This window comes from Saccoglossus kowalevskii, chromosome 7, assembly GCF_978046115.1.
Source record: "Saccoglossus kowalevskii chromosome 7, keSacKowa6.1, whole genome shotgun sequence".
NCBI lineage: Eukaryota > Metazoa > Hemichordata > Enteropneusta > Harrimaniidae > Saccoglossus > Saccoglossus kowalevskii.
Window position 1 is genome coordinate 15,930,242 of NC_140647.1, and position 21,873 is coordinate 15,952,114.

The following is a 21,873-nucleotide window of genomic DNA, read 5'->3' on the forward strand; positions in this document are numbered from 1 at the left end:
TCGAGTTATCGATTTTTGCCAGCGCTAGAGGGCGGATTAAAGTACCTGGATGACAGTAGTGTTCGGCGTCTGGAGCGGGGTTGAATTAAAGCGGGGGGGGGGTCGTCACCTGCGTACGCGCGGGAATCGAGTCCCAAGCGATGATAACAACACACGTTTAAAACGCAAAGGCTCATGGGTAGACGTTTTAATAATACAACACCAATTTACATAAGGACAGTAATAATGCTTTACTGTTGAGGCACACCTTCACTAGTTCTTTTCGTTTCAAGTAAAAAAAACAAACATCTGAGCTTGTTTTTTGGAACTGACACACACACACACACACAGACACACAAACAAATACAAATTTTCTGTTTATATTCTATTAAATTCTTGTATGCACTCGATTAGTATCGTGCGGGAAGCGTATTATTACCAGATTCGGACCTTCAGGCATATAAAGAAGGGTTAACTGGTATTCCAATGCTCCAGGTGTTCTTCCAGTACAATCAAGAAAAATATCCCCAAAGTTCAGACCGTGACGTGACTTTCGATGCCTTTGCTCCAGCGAAAAAAAGATCTCTCAGACGAAAGTGAATTGCATGGATTCAGCAAGGTGATGACTGAAAACCCAACAAGTATTCAAGAATTTGTTTATTTTGTAGGAGGTAATGGACCGACTCAAATCTTCAATTTAACTACCAGAAGACCAGGTATATTATTGATTGTTCTGATTTTTTAACCAGAAACTGTCCACTCCGACAACCCATATAAATGCCTGATTGATATGAGTCCCGGCGAAACAATTATAGTTGAGTCAAGCGACACAATCATGACTTATCGTAGTTTTAATATTAAGGGACTCGGTCTATAGAAAGAAATGCAAGACCTGTAATTCGCCATTTACTAGGAGGTGTAACTCAGAAAATACTAGAGGCTAAAACAAAGTACTTGGAGCAGAATTCATGTTGAGAGAGCGGGTAAAAAAAAACTTTCAGATGTTTGTCCATACTCTAACTTTGTCTATGAAGTAACTTACCAAATGGTTATCGATTCTGGTACATGTATCTGCAAGTAGATAAACACGCATTGTTTGCAACAAGAAGCTTATCACCCGTTAGTTATATGAGAATCGGCAATAAGAGAGTATACATATTTAAGATGTCATCATATAAATTGTCCCGAAGTTAAACATTATGCAAATATCAACGAAACGGCAGTTTTAGTTACTTGTGTTAGCTTTTAAAACACCAATTTGATCATTTCCGTTCTCGCTACCTTAAAGGCAAAATACATTTTCTTACTTCGGTAACTTTGAGAGCGAGAAAAGTTGCTAGTTCATTAACACGTGGAGACCGATTTAATAGTACAACATATTTCTACGAAACATAAACAATCATCGAATTGTTTACTTAGTATCGTGGACCTTGTACAGTACGAACCATTGCTGCCGGTAACACCTGAGCGGAGCGAAACGACGACTCGTAATAAAAACTTATGGATGTTAAAATATACAAGTAACATATGTAACTAAGTACATCGCTGAGTTGTGACCTCAGGTGTGTGTATATAGTAGAGTTTGACATTTGAATTCCGGGGGGCTGGAAGTTTGTTTTAGCAAATATTGTAATCACATATGTTCTATGATAATTGTTGTATTCGTATTTTTCCTAGATCTTTCACTTTATGCGGTCATCATGAACATTGTTATCTATATTTTTCTTTAAACCGTCATTTTTTTTTTAAATTTTCAAAATGCTTCGACTCTCTGCCCAGTTTCCGAATCTGCCCAGTATCTTCTTCGCTGTATTCTTGCTGTTTCGGGATCATTCTACTAATTTCAGTGCCATTCCTTCAAAAAAGACTTCATAAATTACAGTCCCATGCACTCAGGCTATCATTATAACATTTTCTTGCATTTTACGTCCTGACACAGACCATGTTTTCCAAAATATTATAAGCAGACAACCATGTGAATATCTTGAAAAAAAAAATAGTTAAAAGTTAAATCAGAGAAAATAACCTTAGATTCTGCAATGAATTTCAAATCACAAAAATGAAGACTGATATTTTCATAACAACATAGGGAAACTGTGATTTTTTTTAAATTAATTTTAATACATGCCTTCGAACACCAGACAAGTGATTGTTAATGAAAATAGCACGTAATTTGATTTTAACAATTTTTTTGCGTTGCGTACTTTCTCACCTTTACCATTCCCGGTGGAAGTAAAGTACGAGTGCTCCACAGGATGCCCCTGGAGACGCGAGGCACAAACAACCAAACTGACAACTCATACAAAATGGCGGAATGGGGAAAGAAACGCAACGGTGAGAATCTGTTTATTCAGTTTTACAATAATTTGCTCTTGTTATATGAATTTGTCTAAACGTAGTGGCGAAGCTGTTGAATAATTCGTGCACTCTATGACGAGCAGAAACAGCTATGACTGTGATTGGCTGGATAGATAAGTGTGGCATGTGTGCAGTGCGTGAATACAAACCTTCAGTGTGTTGTTTATTTGCAAGCTGTTGTCACCTGCGTCATAAGTCAAATCCCCTATAAAATCCTAATGTATGCCAACAACTAGTGCCTTTGCCACGCTACAGGCCGAACTCGGAGCACTGATTGTAACAGCAGAGTGCGTCCTGTGTAATATTGATATTTGTTTGAAAAAATGTCTGACAATGTTTCTCCTTCACAAGGGCGGGGTGCGGTTTCGACTGAGGACATGCTAGAAGACGAGAATAATAGGCTAGCGGATAATTTGGCGGCGAAAGTGTCACAACTGAAATCGGTAAGTGTATCGAATTCTTGCGTTTTGCCAGGCCAGTCGAGACTAGTGATTTTGTAAATGTCTACGACGCTGCATACGTCCAATGTCTGCAATTTAGCCTTTCTATGGCTTCTTGAGTTTGCTGTGTACAAGTGTATTACGGGCTAGTCAATATAAATCTTCACCCCTTCTGCCTTGAGATATGTGGCAACAAGATAACTCAGTCAAGTTGCTAAATATATTATGCCCCTTAATACTAAAGGCATTGTCACCTTATCCCCACCATACCCTATGCTTACACTATTGTCCTCAGGGTTTTTTTGACCATCACTATCCAAAATTACCCCCACATACCCTGAGGTTAGGGTTAGGGTATCAGTGTTTCCATTGACTTGTGCATTATTCTACTAGTATATAAGTTCACTGGAATTTAAGATGATTTCTATGAGAGAAGGTGTTAGCTGTACAGTCTCATTTTTTGTTTGTTTGTTTGTTTGTTCTTTCCTGTAGATTGCCCTTGATATTCATGATGAAACTGAAGAACAAAATAGACACCTGAATGGCATGGTAAGACTCTGATTTCACTAAGATACAAGCACTCACACAAAGCAGTTTATCCATGGAAGTAAAAGATAGGAGCTCTGAATCAAATATAGGCTTAGGAACTGTTGTGTAGTCCCATCTCTGTTGGAATATCTGTATTTCTGAAAGTGTACACTGAAAGCTTCAACTGTTTGTATTGTGGGTGTTGCTCTCGGCTCATGATCAGTAGTTGGGATCCTACCTGGTGTTGACCACTGAAAAAAAGGTGAAGATAAACATACCATGAATATGAGCATCTCAGATTTGAATTATAGGTGAAAGCCATAGCTGAGATTCAATTTAGGTAACTGATTGGTAAGATCTGCTGGTGATTGTGTTTGACCTAGTTGCTTACATTGATATTATGGTGGTCATACATCTATGTCACGTAGTCCTAAACATGCAATGTTATTGCTATGATAGAATGCACTCTAGGGTTTGCACTTGAAATTAGCACATACAAATCGGGGACATCTGATGTCATATAGAATACAATTTTTTACCAAAAGCTCTGCTGTTCCAGTGAGTTGCTGGTGCAAAGAGGAATGAAAACAATCACATCTGCCACCTGTCCCCAGGGACTGTTGAATACAGATCTCTGATAGTGAAGACTTATTCTATATTTTAAAGAAAAATTGTTTGAAGCAATTATACAAAATTATTACAAAATTACCATGCACACTTTATTAACAGCATAAACAAGGAGTGAATAACACAAATTTATTAACTCATTGCCTACTGAAATCCTTCACAGATAATCAAAATGAATGAAAAAAAAACAAAAAACTGCATCCATGCTTACATGTTGTTTGAAAATAATAAGTGTAAAAATTTCCAATAAATCATCTTTGGTTTTGCATGTATTGAATTCATTGCTTTTGAATATTCAGTCAAGATTGCATATTCTGATACTTCCGTTCTATAATCTGGGTTAAGCTGGTGGCACCAGATGGCTGTTATTTGCGTGGAGTGTACAAACCCAGACCATTTGTTATGTATTGTGTATTTACAACAGCATCCAGCACAGCTTGCTATATCACGCACTGGAGGCATGGGCATAAAGTGATGCATCTGTAATCATATTCGTCTGTCGGTTCAAAGGGTATCCCTCCTACGCGCATCAATTTCCTATTTAATGAATTTAAATGTTTTTCACAATGATAAGAGTGGAGAACTATGTAAATATATTGAAAAAAAAATAGTTAGATCTGCACTGAATTTCAAACCTCGAAAATGAAGACTGTAATTTTGTTTGTTTAAATTTAAAAATTTTTTTTTTTTTTAATTTTCAAAATATCTCTATTTGTTATGACTTGGGACTACAACACAATTGGAGCTTGTTATTGTTTTTGAAAACACTAGCTATTTAATGTATTTAACATGTGGAATAATAATTTTCACTATTTGCTCAAAGTGATCAGTAGCTAGGTAGAAGGAGGGAGGGGCAGTGTGTTTTGTAGTGTTAAATGTTGAAAACCTGAGAAATTATGTCCAGTTTACTCTTTCTCCTCTATAGGACAATGAATTTGACAGCACCCATGGCCTACTCGGTGGAAGTTTCAAAAGAGTACAAGGAATGATCCAGTCTGGAAGAGGAAACCGGAAACTTATGTGCTACATCACTCTCTTCTTAGTGGCCTTCTTCTTTGTCACTTACTTCCTGATGGAAAAAGTTCTCAGTCGATAATAAATACACTAGCATCCTTCTTTCAAAACAACAAATATTATATATTTTGATATATTTACAAAGACACAGACAAAGAACGAGAGAGTATTGTTCTTCCGTATAACTGTTTGCATTACCAGAATAGCACCCGTACAAACTGTAGGAAGGAATGGTTTGGACCTTTCACGGGATAGATGAGAATTAAAGTGCTCACATGGAAAATGTATATTCATGAACATCTCGTATGTACATGATGTGATTCGGTAACGACTGTGAATGTGAAACTACTCGTGACACGACAGAATCTCTGCAATAATGTAAATATATCTTGATCTATCAATCAAAAATGCATTTATAAGTGAAATCAATTTCATGTGAATCTGTTTTGACAACACATTGACAAAAAAAAAACAATAAAAAAAAAACACAAAACTTTCCAGCATCAATTCCAGTCTTGCAATTGCTGCCAACATTCAACACCTTTATCATCATAAGATCTTGCTTCTTTTGAGTAAATTACTTAGAAAGTTTTGCCAAATTCTTCTGTGGTGCTCATTAGGTGGTCGTTAGCTTTTGACTAATTGCTATTGTGAATTGACAAGCTCATGACCGACTCTGGACAAGCTGTGGCAAACATGACATGAATGAACATGTTTAGTGCAATGAAGCCTGTGTTGTGAAAAGATACCAGCTATATAAAATGATTCTGAACATTAAAGTTCTTTTTCGGTTCCACACAGCGCTGTAAATTACCGAAAGTACCGAAAGAAGGGGGGAAAAAAAAGTTGAGCTTCTTCAAACCACCTTATCATATCTGATGTATTTTATTCTAGTGTATGTTATTACATGTATTTAGTTATCGTAATTGCAAAATCTGTATATACTGTATTATGCTTTGTCTTCAGTGTAAATAAAAGGATTTATCTCCACTCCTGTGGGGTGGTGCACTTATTGTTTTTAACCCTGCATTTGTGTATATGTCTAGGTAACGATTGGTCAACAAAATATGAAAATGGATACCCTTTTTACAGAATTCGTAACCCACCTCTTTTTCTGCTACTGTTAAGGTTGTAGTTTGAGCCATTGTGGCTAATACTATCGATACATTGTTTTTCTTAGCCAATCACAAACCTGTTTAGTAACTTAGCAAATGAATGTACCTAACACAAGAGATCAGTTTATTTGTCAAATTCATGAAGTAACTAAAAAATTCTGATGTTCTTCTTTCTGTGTGATTATGTGTTTTTAAATGATTACCATTTTTTCGGTAATAAATGCTTTTAAATTTAAATTTCATTTTTACCAAAGTTGACATATTTTGTTGAAAGCAAACTACCGGTAATCTGTCGTTGACAACTTGTGGAAGCCAAACCCTACTTAATCAGCCTTGATGTATTTTTGAACACTTAATGACATTCATAAAAAGGTACAGGTGACACCACAGTGAACAAATAAATTGTTATTCCAGTATTTGAATACTTCCGTTAGATTTTTACACTGTATTTTCAGGGAAAACTGTCACAACTATCTGAGGTGTTTGGTAAACTTTTAAAAAACCTTGTAGTTTGACCATTTTGAGTGTGACGAACTACTCTAATTATATTAGTGTCTTAGTACTGATAACTGAATTGTGTATTTTTGAAACTTTTTTTTTTCATATTTTATTCATCAATTTACCATATTTTATTAATCGTAAATACAATAGACCCAATTTTATGATAGTTAACTTTAAATTATTTCTTTATTGCTCAAACCAAAAATCATTTCCAGCAATTCGCATACTACTTTATTGAAAGTGCTTTTGGAGTTGAGAAATTTAATTTTGATTTGTTACGGTGGCGCAATACAGTTTCACGAAAGTCTTGATAATTTTTAAAACTAATTTTTGAATAGATTGCTTCAATTGCTTTACAAGGTCATTTAAAAAAGGGGGGCACAGACCAAATTTTCCAGATAAGCTGTATATTAGACTCGGGGAGGGGGATAAAACATACGCCGTTCAAATCAAGGGCGAATATATGAATAGTCTGATAGAAAATCTAGAAAAGGAATAAATAAAAATTTGAAATAAAGTTATGCTAAGAGTGACGAGTCTGTGCAACACTTGCATCTTGTCAATAACTACCGCCCTCTATCGCACGCACAAGAAAACGAAAGTCCTATTCTTAACAACAGCAAATACAAATTTGATATGCCCATAGCCGAGAGTTGTAGTTTCAGAGGCGTTGTTGTCAGTGAACGGTTCCTTCATCCCTCGTTTCCGAATACCGGTTGCATTAGATGACTCATCCGAGCCCCTATTGATTGCTGTAGTGGCTGCCCTTTCGCTTTCAACATATTTAGGAGCGCTTATCGACGACATGGTCGGTCAAACTTGAACAGACACAGGATGTTATGGTAAGAGTACTGTCACCAAAACTAATATGATTGTGTTGCTTGGCGTGAACTAATCGCTACAGAGTACAGCATGCATTTATAATAGCGGAGTCAAATGTCTATACCTTTCGTATTATAGTGACTGAATTATTCTCAGTGAAACAGTCTAACTGCTGGGAATAAGCGTTTTATTTATACTCAAAGATTCTCTGGCATATTCCACAGTGAGAGGCCTCGCTGACATGTTGAAATTTAGATTTGACATAATGGGGCCCAATCTAGGGTGTCTGTCTTCATCCTTCGCACATATTCCGCACTTTCCCTGGGGCGACTGTTGTAAAAATAAAATTAAATATAGAAAATGTTGTTTACATAACACTCCCTGTGAAGGACTGTGTTTACATATTACCACATGCTTGGAATGCCTTTTTAAAAAAAAAAAAGATTTTTCAAAAAAATAATTATTTTTGTCGAATTGACACTTGTTGTTTTATCGTCACAATTTCTGTGTAGATCTATATCATCAATCAAACATTATGTTCTTTAGAAATAATTAATATAATCAACAACATTTTGCAAATGGTACATCCTTAGGGACGACGTCAAAAGATCGATGTCGGATAAAAAACTTAATTCTTTTAGTTTTTTCCCAAAACCCCCCACCCCCACTGAAACTTAATTGATAAATATTGAGCATGACATCAGACTACATTCACCATTAAATACAAATTGATAATCGGACAGTAGTATGGCATAGCAGTTGGTTGTAATAATGAAGCGGAATATACGCATGCGCAAACTACTTTCTGGGTTCTGCGGATGCTCTAGGTCCATGCCCTGAAATTGACCTCATTTGACGCACATATTTACATTCGGACCAAACCATTTTCTCGTCTTGAATGTTTGTTTTTTTCACTTTATGTTATTTTTGTCTATGATTGGATAGAAAAAAACGAACTACAAATACTCCAAGGTTTTTTTGAGTTCATTAAAAAAAATAAAATCGTTTTTGTAGGATGGAAATTTTTTGAGGCCAAACCCTCCACCCCCACCCCCAAACTAAAGCAAATAAGTTTTTTATTCGACATCGATCTTTTGACGTCGTCCCTTAGGCATAATGTTTAAAGCAGGAATTGAATCCCAACCGATGATGACAACACACGCTAAAAATGCAAAGGTTCATGGGTAGACGCTTGTTTGTAAACAATTACACTCCATCTAACGCATGCGCAGGCGACGACTCCCTCGCTTTAATAATACAATACCAATTTACATAAGGGCAGTAATAATGCTTTATTGTTGAGGCTCTCAAGCCCCTGAAAAGGTTTTGTCACAAAAGTCGATCTGCTCATACATGAACACAATATTGTGCCACCAACTTTAAGCACATATCCTCTTGTTCTTTTCAGTTCAAGTAAAAAACAAAACATCTGAGCTTGTTTATTTGAACTGACGCACACGCAAAACAAATACATTTTTTCTGTTTAAATTCTATAAATTAACATGTTATGTAATGTCACCAATTACATTGGCTGATGCCAGATTTTCCCAGGAATCCTATGAAATATTTCATAAAAAAAAAATATTATTTATCATTTTATATACATATATTTTTCACCATATGTAAACAAATATGAGATATGGTGCGAACTTGTTACCATAAAAACCAATAGTAAATTAATTGCTTAAAAATCATCATAAAGATCTATGTATTATGAATTAATAGAATTCTGGTTATTTGTTTTACTGGTGAGAAAACTACATGTATTTTAAAGCTATATTATCTAATATTTTGTTTGTATCATTTACCACGTGAAAGTAGTATGTGCTATATACCAAATACAGCACGCAAGATATCTGGGTCGGAAATTGATAGCAAACGGCCGAAAATTGTAGAGCATTTATGTAGATTCGGCTGCGATCAGATTTTCAGCAACTTGGGGCTTCAACAAGTCCATAGAATTACCAGTGAAACTGCTGATTCAAATTCATGGCTCATTTTACTACATATGTCCAAAGCTTAAAATAAATTTAACAGATAATACTGCCATATGTAATGTTTTGAAGGTTCTATTTGAGGATGATTACGTCATTGCTCTAATTACCCAGAGTTCAATGCTAATAAACAGTAAGAGTGTTCCACCATTTTGAATTGTACGGACTGGTTCTTTTTATGTTAAGCCACAAACTTGTCAATATATTACACCATAAAATTGAATTTTAAATTTTCATTTAAATACTTACTGAAGATGTGTAATTTATTTTCCAAAAAAAAATTTGAATTATTTGTTTCATATCCATAAACACATTAATTTTACAGTTAAATGAGTTAATATTGATCAAATTTTAAAATGGTGCTGTTAAACATGGTGAAAATAAATGATTTTACAGTATTTGGATTATATGCTTATAAATGGCCAACAAAAACTAAATTTCTGTTTCATATTATCATAAACATTTGAAAAGATGCAATGCGGGATTAAAAATTAGTGAATACTACTAAACGTTTATTATATAAAAATACTTCCTTTCAACAAACACATTGACAAATATAATTTTGTTTGTCTTGAGGTGCCACACTCAATGCACTGTTGTCACGTTTGGTATATGTTTATTCAAAATTGAAGCATGCAGCAATAGTACAATTATATCTACTCTTCAAACAAATGCAGGTAGTGAGGAACAAAAATCTGATGTATTTACGGAACGTTTATTGTTATTTAGCTCTGTTGAAGTGATCTCTGATTGAAGCATATGTAAACAGTTGCATGTATTGAATGCGTGTACATAAATATGACTTATTTTGACTATGGACACTTTTATTTATGTAAAACTGTATTTCATCTTATCATCTTATTTTTACTATATACATGTAACATGTATTACTAAAAAAATTTTTTTGTGCAGCCCTAATTTTAGCAAAATTTCACATATTTCTCACCACTGCACACTTTTATTACACAGTAAGATTCTATGGATGTGGATATGAGCAGTGTGCCCTGTTAGCCAATTTGACAACCCACTGACACACACACATGCTGTGCTAATCCACTGGTGCAGCAGTGAATTACACATTGATACTGAGAGTTCGAAAAACATTCCAGTTATGGAATATTTGCAATTTGGTACAAAATTCACATTTTATAAATAAAATAACTGTAAAAACTAAAGAAATTAGGGGGCCACAATTTTTTTTTAAATTAAAAATAATACTTTGAATTTTTGGTCAAATATATTAATTAGGGTTTAAGTCCAATTAGAACTTATTGTTTTCGCCCAAGTAATTCTTTTTCTTCTTCTGCCATTTCTTTGTCGCCCTGGAACTTGAACACCATTGTCCATAGACTTACAATTTGTCAAGCACATTGTGGAATGTGTGAGCTAGTGAATCTAACAATTTTGATTGGTGCATTGGTATGGTGGCCATCTTGAATTAAAAATAATAGTAAACAGGAAGTGGCTATTTGACCACTTTCTGATGTGCTTGGCAATCTGATTTTTTATGGCATATTCTACCATTTATGTACAATATAATAACATAAGTAATAACAGTCAGACTTTGACCATCATTGTTTTGTCAGTGACAAACAGCCAAAATGCTTGAAAATTTTTTTTCTACAGAATGGCAGGTCTGATTAAATGAAAATCCATATATATTATCTCCCGGGTAAGACCTTCCAACTTTGGGAACAGAAAACTATTATGTCATGTTATTAACACAGGACTTTATGATTTACAATTCACATCACTGTACATACGTGTATTAATGCATATTCTACTGTCAGTCTTCAAACTTTGACCTGACAAAGCCGCTCTGTAGTTTTAATTATTTTTTTGTCATTGTAGCTATATGACGTTCATGAAATTGGATCTTATTCACCTCTACTGTGCCAATGGTTATTGTGTTCCTACCTTAGCTAGTGTAGACAAGGCTGAGACATAGAGTTAAATCAGTGGACATGCCAACGATGAAATACTACATATTAAGAACCATGGTAAACTGCAACGTAAAGAAAATATTCATAACATTTATGGTGGTTTGTCCTCCAGTATTGTTTTGTGTAGTCTACGTGTTCAACAGTGCAATGTTCAGACCAAATATTGAGCCAACTCTATCGATCTATTCGGTTGTCGAAGAATTTACCAAGCTGGCAACTCAAGTGTAAGTAGATTATCTCATCACTATGGTGAAGATGGACCTAAATCTTTTAAGGTGTCATCTGATGTACTGTAAAACCATTTATTTTCACTGGCATTTAATTTCACCATTTTGATGTTTTGAACAATTTCATGAACTTATTCTACATGTTCATGTAGATTTAATTTGGTGAATTTTACATATTAGTAAAAACCAGTGAAAAATTAATATGTTTACAGTAACTGTCAATTGATTGTGCAAGGCAATCTGTTCTCCATCAATAAAAGAAATAAATTCCTGTGAGTTTATTTTGAAACAAATGACATTGTTGCCCATGTAGCTGGTGGCCACTATACTTATCTGATTACTGTAAAATACTTTACTTCGCTATAAATTCCATAAAAAATACCCAAAATGTCTTTTCAGCGAAAAATTAATTCCAGCTAAAATAAAGTATTCTACAGTACATAATTTTTTTCATTTTTCATATTTTTTTTAGAAATGTTACTGATTTAGAATTAGAGCTGAATTTCACATCCTGTACCAAAGGGTTTTTGAAAAAAGCCATCAAGAAATATGTGTATTCGTGAGTACTGTTAAATGCTTCAATCCTTTGATTGTTCATAATTGTTCTTTTCACATATTATGTATTTTTGAAATTAATGTTAGACCAACTAGACCAGAGATTGCGTTGACTACATTTTCTGCTTCTGGATGCCTAATATGTGTGAGGGATCATCCCATAGGCCTCATAGAATACATTGTTTCCACTACCCCTAAGCTGGACATACTTTATTATTAGTTACATGTATTGATCAATATTCTATGGTCAAAATGTGACATATTTTAATAATCTAAGCATACAGTGCTTGCAAATTTTGGTTTATGAGTGCTTTTATGGAAGTTGTGTTTCTAAATTCGGGTGGCTCTCACTCAGATTCGTTTGTTTCATTACAGTTTGACTTTCTAATTTTAATAATATTTTTGTAAATGGCTCACCCAATTGCTTTTGTATTTTATATGTAGACATCTTTGGTAAACACTCGGATTTTATGATTTTGTGTCAATAAATATACATATATCTCAGATTTGTTGATTTTGGCAAAAAAAATACATTTTTGATTTATTTCAAAAACGACTAGCCAGATCGCTTTGATATTGTAGGTACCATGACCAGAATTTATCAGATTTATTGATTTGTGCAGAGAACTTTTATTCTCTAACTTAAGTGAATATTTAAAATATAAATGCCTAAATACAAATTTGAGTATGTTTTTAAAAACCACCATTCTGATTGTTTTGATATATTATATGTAGGTACTTTAGATGTACCACTGTCAGATTGATTTGTTTTAATACTGTATCAGACTAATCCATTTAGTGTTGATAACTTCATTTTTTTAGCTCCGCTGTCGACTTTGTCGAGCGGAGCTTATCATATGAGTGATTGTCCGTCGTCTGTTGTCGTCCGTGTCAATGTTTTACTTTTTCTTCTTGAAAACTACAAGCCTGAATGCTTTGATACGTGATGTATATGTACCTTGGGTAGACCTCTCTTAGATTTGTTCATTTCATTCTCTAATTTTGGTGAATATTTTTGTCATTTTTGGTAAAAAGTGATATTTTCAACTTCTTGTTAAAAACTGCAAGTCCGATTGCTTTGATATTACATATATAGGTACTACATGTGGACCTCTCTCAGATTTGTTCATTTCGTGATGATATCTTCAATTCTCTTATTTTAGTGAATATTTTTGTAATTTTTGGTAAAAAGTGATATTTTCCACTTCAAGTCTGATTGTTTTGATACTATACATATTGTTCGTTTTCTAATGATATCTTCTGTTCTTTAATTGAAATGTGCATTGCTAACAGCGGGGCTATCTCAGCCGACAGGCTGCTTGTTAATTTTAGTGAATATTCTTGTTATCTTGTAAATGGATTGACTGATTGATTTGATATTTCTTTCTTATTATGAATTTCAAATAGTGGAGCTATATCAGCCAACAATCTGCTTGTCTTTTTACATGCACATTGCTCATCAAGTACTGTAAAATAACCTATTTACTTAATTACTTCAGCTGAAATAAGTACCATAGTTAGAGGGGAACAAATAGTATTGTGTATCGTTAAAAAATTAAAAAAACTTATTCTGGCAGCAAACATACATATACAGTAGTACTTTTTCATTGAAAAAATGTGAAATACTCAAAACATGTGTCAGATTTATCCACAGTTTCTCAGCAACTAAACTTGTTAACATATTTTGTATTGTAATGTTATTTTGTTTCTAGGTTTGATCCAAATATTCCCTTGTTTCTGACAAGTAATTTCAAAGAATGGACTGACTATGCACGGATGAAGACTTCCAGTGAACCTTTTGGATTCAAAAATCATGGTATGGTATTTATATAATTCTGACACAAAAAAAGTTTACGTACATGCTCCCTTCTATTGTGTCTCCAAATCACGTATTCAACAAGTCCTCAAACACAAAAATATTTTTACTGTATGGTCTTGAACTATATTTATTTATTTATTTATTTATTTATTATTGCTACACATCCTTTTCCATGATGTATGTTAATGGTATTCATTCATCTTATGGAAACTGATAGACAATTGTATATACTAGGTATTTTCTATACTTCCACCTGGCATTACACAGTCTACTGGGGAGAAGAAAAACAGAAAACACAACACTGATTTAATTTATTATTACACATTTAAAGCGGGAGGGTCGTCACCTACGCATGCATGAGAATTGAGTCCCAAGCAACAATAACAACATGCTCTAAAAATGCAAAGGCTCATGGGTAGACGCTTGTTTTTAAACAATAACACGCTATGCTATTTGACGCATGTGCAGGTGACGACTCACTCGCGCATTAATTAATTAAAATTCTTTTGTACAGAGGATGTTGTTGAAAGAGTATTGAAACTTCTACCAGAAGCCAACAAGACCACACCAATTGGGTACAGTAAAAAACACTAGCTGTATGATTCTTTTATCACTTCGCCTTCTGAAAGCCCCCATGGATTTACCAAAATTAATGGGGAAAAAAAAAGGATATTGGCAGGCGATGTGTATATATCCCAATAATTGCATGTTATTTATTTCAGTTTGAAATATTAACCTTTGCACATGCATGCTGATAGATGATTGTTAGCAATATCTCTACTAATCTCAGATTACCATAACAAGGTTATACCAACATTATTATTCAAGAAGCTCAAAGCCACCAAAGTACCGGTAGTGAATTGATTTGTCCTATCAAATGCTAAAAGCATGCCCTATACTATTGTGGAGATGATCGCTATATTCAGCTGGCACACAAGTGATAATAAAATAAATGTGGTATTTACTATATGGGGGCCACCATCTTGAATATGAGTTTTTCAGATTCCTAAAAATCAGGAAAAAAATACCAATCTTTCACAGCCAAATAACCCATTGTGGTAATATTAAACCAATCGCTAGCAAAATTCGGCCAAATTTGTTGTTTTTGTGTGGAAAAATCCCTTGCATACGAATGCATAATTACACAAGGAACAGAGAACACTTTCCTGGGGTAATCTGAAAAAAACGCATTTCACAACTGTTATGGACTGTGGCTATAACTGGTAACAGTAACTCTGCACACAAACAAAAGTAGAAATCATGCATAATCAATGCTTTTTTTTTGGTCATGTGTGAAAAGGAATTTAAGCATTTCAAACAAGTTTGTCAAAGTAAGTGGCTTCTTGCACCTTGCTTTATAATGGTTGTAAAAGTATGGCATGCAATAGATAAGAGTTCTCCGGCATGTTCCATGGTTGTTATTTTACTGAGTGTGCTTGTGACAGAAAAGTGGGGAGATTATTTGTGAGACACTTGGCCTAATATTCAATATTATATTCTGTGCAACTTCATTGTGTTTATGAATGAAAAACAAGTATTCCTTATTTTATGAACATTTCCAATACTTTCAAAGGTAACATGGAAGCCTACAATAAACAATTGTACAAAAATTTAAGTTGATTGTGTAAACATTTACCTGGAACTGCATATTCTGCAGTGTCTATCAAACCCCCTCTCCCCACTTCATACACATAGTAGCTAAGCGATTGAGATATATTTGAATTTTAATTGTCTTGTAATATATGGTTATGGGGGATCATTTTTGACAAATATCTCAAATAATGTTTGAGGTGTACACAAATTGGGGCAATATCATTCAATCAGGAGACTTCGACAATATTTCTCTCCTGTATGAAAAAAAAATGATTGTAGAGATTACTTTAATAGGACATCTTTGACATGCTGTTGTCTCTGTATCAATTGATATTTCATGATCAACCCTACATTCATCTCATAATCTGTTGAATTCGTTAAATTCAGATAATCAAATTCAGGGAAAACAAGTCATGCGGTACATCTACTGGTCTAGAATAACATTACTGGATTTATCATGACTGTTGATCTTCTCAGACATTTATGGGGATTTGTCTGTAGCAGTTAAAGGCTTACAGTTCTTTCCTGCATGTTTGTATTCATTCATGGTTCAACTGCAGGCCCATCTATAGGGTCTGCGGTTGAACACATATCCCCAATTGCATGGTGTGCTCCTATGTAACCAATAAATGATATCCTCTTGTATATGGTTCCATCTGTACCACTGCCATCTACTCTCACAGATTAACAGATCATGGTGACTGTAAGCGGTGTATTTTAGTAGCTAGTTCTGGTGTTAGTACAGGAAAGGGTCTTGGGAAGTTGATAGACAAATATGATGTGGTTATACGGTGAGTAATTGCATGATTCAATGAGGCACTGAGGTATTTGTGTACTGTATTATCTATGTTATATGCATCCTATTTATTGTGTAATCCTGAATTCTTTGAGTTGTACCCTTATTCCATTTCCTTTTTTGGGGAAAAAATAGATTTTTAGAATTCACTGTGATATAATTAGAGTAAAGACTATTAGAGGCACATGTTTAATATAATCATTAATAATCCAAAAATTGCATCTGTAGCGTACTGAATCATTGCATAATGTATAATAATTATCAGTCCTCGTTTGAACGTAGTCCTCAAAATGGGGACGTATCTGAGCCCATTCAAACATTTTATGTTGTATATATTTAGTAAAGCATTTGTTTTAACATCCAATTTAAGATGGACTAATGGCGACCGTCTAATGCTAAAATGCATCAAAAATGAGCATGTTGTTATTTCAAAACTGGATCGTACATGGACAAATTTCACTGAATTACACTGAATATAATAGGATTTTGGTACATTGTCATTTTTTCAGATCAGCTCAGATCCAAAATTGTCGGATAATGGCCATTTTGTTTTAAGAATACTATCCCAAGGCTATCCCTCTGTCATGCCTTCTTTGATTACATTCAGATTTTATGTATACTTCATGTTAAATATATGAACATACACTTGTTCAATAATCCAATTCAAAGTGTCCAAATAGTGGCTATTTTAAAGCTAATGATCAAGGATTTATGCCACTTTGGAACAGGATCTTGGTTGGGCATATATATATATTCCATCCAAAAATGTTCAATGAATATAATGAGAACTTGATGAGTGTAATTTAAATTTATGTCCCAAGTTGGATTATAATGGCTGACTGATGGTCATGTTAATGATGATCCAGGGTTTTATTCTCTGTCATGTCTTGACCGACCATATTTATATTTCACACATACATTATACCATACATATATGCCTACATTTCCTGATCAAATTCAAGATGGATGAATGACGGCCACTTTAGTGCTAAAAATGCACATTTGCCATTCTTTATGTTGTCATGTATGGATGGATTTCATTTAAACTTTGTACATACATTGAGTATCATAGGACCTGGATGCATATCATTTTGTTTTTCACAACGATTGACCAATCCCACAAACTTCAATTGACACATTTAACTAGGTCATTTTATCTGCATTTGCATGAATTTTTCTTTTTGCATATAATTCATCTTTTTTTGGGATGTCTTTTGTTTGTAAAAGTAGTAACAAGAACTGGGTAATTTTTTGATGACTTTTTTTAACCACAGAAACACCTCAACGCTGCTCAATAAAAGAGAAAATGTGGTATAAACTAAAACACACACTGAATGTGGACAAAATTGATTGTACTCATGCTACCTGCATACGTTTTATATTCTTACTTAATAATTATGCATGTAAATTAATATGCACATAATTGGCAATATGCATTTGTTTTATTTATTTATTAATTTTGGATAGAAATTAGTATCAACAAAATTGATACTTGTGATATCTGCATATTTTTTATATATTTTTCTTAATAATTATGCATGTAAATTAATATGCACATAATTGGCAATATGCATTTGCTTTATTAATTTTTGATAGAAATTAGTACCAACAAAATTGATACTTTTGATATCTGCTTATGTTTTATATTCTTATTTAATAATTATGCATGTAAATTAATATGCACATAATTGGCAATATGCATTTGCTTTATTTACTTATTAATTTTGCGTAGAAAATAGTATCTATATAATTGAAATTACTCATAAAATTGCTGTTTGTTGATGTATTGCAATATCTTTTGATTTTGCAATGCAGACAATTTGAATTATAAATAACTTTTGTTTATCTTTTGTATTTAAAGATAATTTAAAATTTGCCAAAAGATGTTCGAATTACAAGCTTGTTACTGATAATTCACTAACTGTGAATTGAAATTTCAATTGACTATAAAATAACAATGATGAAAATCTTTGTTCTGAATACGTCATCAACAATTTCTGTAATTCAACTAGTTTGCATTTTAATTATATGTTTACCGAGTCTTGGGTCAAATACTATTTAATCTATATGGGCTGTTGATGTATCACAACTGAATAGCACCATGCGTGAGAACATAACAAATAGTTTATTTAGTAGTTTAATGGCAGATTCTTAAATATCACTAAATTAGTACTTGGGTTTAAACAGGGTTTAAGGTGGTCCTCGCGCTTCATATAACCGTACAAAGCAACATATAATCATATAGACTTCGCTGCTGCCAATGTTGTGGTCACATAAATATAGTTTGTTTTTTCAAGATAATCAACTTATAATAACAGAAATGAAGTGAATACTTTTAATTTAGCTGTATATACTGCATGCATATTTAGATCTCTGTCACCATTCAGAGCAAGATACAAGGTATTTATTGGTTTTAATAATGTAGATGGTAATAATAGTATTTCAAATGACTGAACTGATGATAGCATGTCATTTCTAATCTAATAATATGTGGTCTGACAAGAAGTTGGTAAAGTTCTCTGTTAACTGACTTATAGATTGACATTGTCGACTATACTGCACATCTGTATGTATTTATATAGCAAAGAGATTTTAGATAGTTGCTCGTATGCTGGGCATACGATTCATAGTACATGCATGTTAAATGGGAAAATTATCATTATCAATGTATGTGACCACGATGAATTAGAAATGTCTGCCTGCAATGGCAAAGGGCCTGTCTGCCTTACAATCAATCCAGTGTTACGATTTCTTTGACAGTGATGATGATACGTTTTGGGGGCTGCTATATTCGTAGTCAAAAGTCAGATTAAGTTGCGTATCGGGTGCAATGGTTCTTTCTTCAAATGTTGTGAATGTGAATATTTCCCCATCAGTCAGATAACACTTTTGTTTTGTTTTTTGTTTTGTCAATTGATGTAGAGGACATGGTGTACGTTTTCTGGTACATCACCTTTTTTATCACTATCTTTTTTTCTTTGTATTCTGTGCCAGGATGAATAATGCCCCGGTGAAAAAATATGAAAAAGATGTTGGGTCAAAAACAACGTTCCGACTCGTCTACCCAGAGAGTGCATTTCGTACAAGCAGTTCATATGATAAAAACTCTGTTTTGGTGTTTGTACCGTACAAACTTGATGACTACTTGTGGCTGGAAGCAGTTATTAAAGGCGTATGTATGGTTACTCAGTCTATTCTATATATGTTCATTTGGGGTATATTGGAATACTGGGTGGTAATTATTGAATTGAATGTTTATTCGTGGTTCAATACTTCTTACTACAATACCTATGTATCTTAACCACCCAATTGGTACGTAACAAAATGATCACACATGGTTTTACATGCAGGTTGACAAGTTCATCAGTTTGACAGGAATAAAATAAATAAATGATTGCTTGTCTTGAATTAAAAATGTCTTTGTATTGTTCATTAAGTGGACATGCATTCATCTTCCATTATTTTGCCATTCATACACAGGTTCATTTAAAGCGGGAGGATTGTCACCTGCGCACCTGGCAAGCGATGATAACAACACGCTAAAACGCAAAGGCTTATGTTTGTAAACAATAACACGCTATGGTCATCTGACACATGCGCAGGTGACGACTCTCCCACTTTAACTAGTGTCACAAATGCATTATTTAACATTGATTTCCAACACAAGACTGAGTGTATATTGCACATCATCACTATGTATATATATGTTACTGTCTAGTGGATTGTTCCTTTGCAGGACGACCCTATTAAGAAGGGACTAAAGTTTTGGAAGAAAAGCGCTACTTCACTGAATAAACCAGCAGATAAAATACAAATACTCAACCCTTACCTTGGTCATGAGGTTGCTAACTATCACATGAAAACAAAGGTACGTTTCATCCTGGACCTTAGATTAGATAATGACATGAGGTAACTTTGCTTGTAATTCCTTGTGTGATACTGTATGATGTTGATTAATGCAATTGTGAATTGCCAGAACTACGAACATCATCACACAGCAAACGTCCACACTAGTGGCTCAGTTTCGCTTTCTTCTTCAGGTTCGATTGTGTCCACATTTTACCAGCTTCAGCATGTATCTGTTCAAAAATCGATGATGTAACACTATTTAGGGCAAACTAAAGTCTCGTGGCCTTCTCGCTCTAAACGAGACCTCGGCGACCATTAGCATTGCATTCACATGTATATGACTTGTTTTTCCCGCAGAAACGTCCATCTACTGGAGCGATGGCTGTCGTGATGGCACTTCACTACTGTGATCATCTGCATATAACGGGCTATGGATATCATCCTAATGTAACCATTCATTATTATGAGAAATCCAAAGGAATCCCAAGAGATGGTGCGCATAGCTGGTTCAACGAAAATAGATATATAATGAAGTTACTTTACTGTGGTGTGATCGAGAAAGACCTTACTGGGCTGTACGAAGCAGAGGTTCGGATCCGGGGATCAGAGCTTTTCAATTGCTCAGAACCTTTAAGCACTGAATGATTCCACATGCAGTCTTTAATGGTTTGTGTTTCCGTCACAGCTTTAATACAAATGGTGACTTCCAAAGGTTATACCACATTATTGCGTGGTGAAATGCCACAAATATGCGACAGACACAAACGTGTATTCTGTTGAGCCTTGCAAGGATCCACTATGAATGGCTAATCTACGATATATGCATGTTATATATTGAAGATAAAATAAAGACCAGCTTCACTAAATATGGATATGTCAATATGTACAGTATTGTGTTATGTTGCATGCATACACACGTGCAATACTTCTACTGATATCAATGTTATATATAATACAAGTACATATATAATCAGTTTTCATGGCAATGACATTTATTTCAGAATGAAAACGTATATATCAAAAAAAAGTATGGTTTCTTGGTGTAATTCGTAGTTATCACATTATGAAACCCAGGAATGTACATTTCGTGCTACGATAATCGACGTTTCATACCGGTCAGCCACACGTCTAAGCAAACAAAACAAGACAGTATCACTGTATTCAGTTGCACATGGCTGCTGTATTTCGGATTTTTTTTCATGTTTTTTTTTTAACTAGTGATATTTTGAATTGCTGGTACTCACTTTCAATACACATATTGTATTGTATAAAATATATTTACCTTATAATGATAAAACATGAATATTCAAACCATGTTATTAAAACATACCCAAGTTATTGTGTTGTTTCTTTCTATAGTGTTATTTTACCATGCTCCATGATTTAGTTATTTACCCATACACTGTCATACATACATGTACCGTAATATGATACGTATTTACAAGAACGATACTTGTGACATGCGACAACTTTCGAAAAGTACACTAGCACATTTGACCCGCATGGATATTTGTTGAACAAAAGCCACATACATATCTGAATGTGCATGTTGTTTACTCTGCATCTGTTTAATGAAGAGTGCATTTTACTTATTAGATGCACATGTACAGAATTCTGTGCTAAATCGTTTCTTTTGAACTAATCAATTACATTATGTAATGTATTGGCCTGTTCAACAAGGTTATTAAATCATCCAAATCCCACGAGTTTATG

General features: G+C 34.0%; 2 protein-coding genes across 4 annotated transcripts; both read left to right on the top strand.

The window, feature by feature from the left end:
* The first annotated feature begins 2,243 nt into the window (after positions 1 to 2,243).
* LOC100376968 (BET1-like protein) lies at positions 2,244 to 5,968 on the top strand. Its single transcript, XM_002734388.4, has 4 exons — positions 2,244 to 2,313; positions 2,689 to 2,780; positions 3,270 to 3,326; positions 4,858 to 5,968. Exons 1-4 carry the CDS (start codon positions 2,286 to 2,288, stop codon positions 5,026 to 5,028), a joined length of 348 nt encoding a protein of 115 aa, XP_002734434.2. The 5' UTR covers positions 2,244 to 2,285; the 3' UTR covers positions 5,029 to 5,968.
* A 1,218-nt stretch (positions 5,969 to 7,186) lies between these two features.
* On the top strand, positions 7,187 to 21,487 carry LOC102802302 (CMP-N-acetylneuraminate-beta-1,4-galactoside alpha-2,3-sialyltransferase-like). Of its 3 annotated transcripts, XM_006816003.3 has the most exons (9): positions 7,187 to 7,404; positions 11,230 to 11,545; positions 12,021 to 12,107; positions 13,816 to 13,919; positions 14,437 to 14,497; positions 16,199 to 16,306; positions 19,306 to 19,483; positions 20,048 to 20,179; positions 20,518 to 21,487. In XM_006816003.3, exons 2-9 carry the CDS (start codon positions 11,343 to 11,345, stop codon positions 20,803 to 20,805), a joined length of 1,161 nt encoding a protein of 386 aa, XP_006816066.3. In that variant the 5' UTR covers positions 7,187 to 7,404; positions 11,230 to 11,342; the 3' UTR covers positions 20,806 to 21,487. The 3 variants fall into 3 exon arrangements, with proteins under 3 accessions (XP_006816066.3, XP_085357291.1, XP_085357290.1); XM_085501165.1 differs by lacking the exon at positions 16,199 to 16,306; XM_085501164.1 differs by lacking the exon at positions 12,021 to 12,107.
* The last annotated feature ends 386 nt before the right edge of the window (positions 21,488 to 21,873 follow it).

What these genes read in the sequence shown, in the direction of transcription:
- LOC100376968 (XM_002734388.4), top strand. Translation starts at nt 2,286, where the DNA reads ATGGCGGAATGGGGAAAGAAACGCAACG. An exon ending in AAGTGTCACAACTGAAATCG is followed by an intron (nt 2,781 to 3,269) that starts GTAAGTGTATCG and finishes TCTTTCCTGTAG; the next exon opens with ATTGCCCTTGATATTCATGA. An exon ending in ATAGACACCTGAATGGCATG is followed by an intron (nt 3,327 to 4,857) that starts GTAAGACTCTGA and finishes TCTCCTCTATAG; the next exon opens with GACAATGAATTTGACAGCAC.
- LOC102802302 (XM_006816003.3), top strand. Translation starts at nt 11,343, where the DNA reads ATGCCAACGATGAAATACTACATATTAAGAACCATGGTAAACTGCAAC. An exon ending in ACCAAGCTGGCAACTCAAGT is followed by an intron (nt 11,546 to 12,020) that starts GTAAGTAGATTA and finishes TATTTTTTTTAG; the next exon opens with AAATGTTACTGATTTAGAAT. An exon ending in TGGAAGCAGTTATTAAAGGC is followed by an intron (nt 19,484 to 20,047) that starts GTATGTATGGTT and finishes GTTCCTTTGCAG; the next exon opens with GACGACCCTATTAAGAAGGG.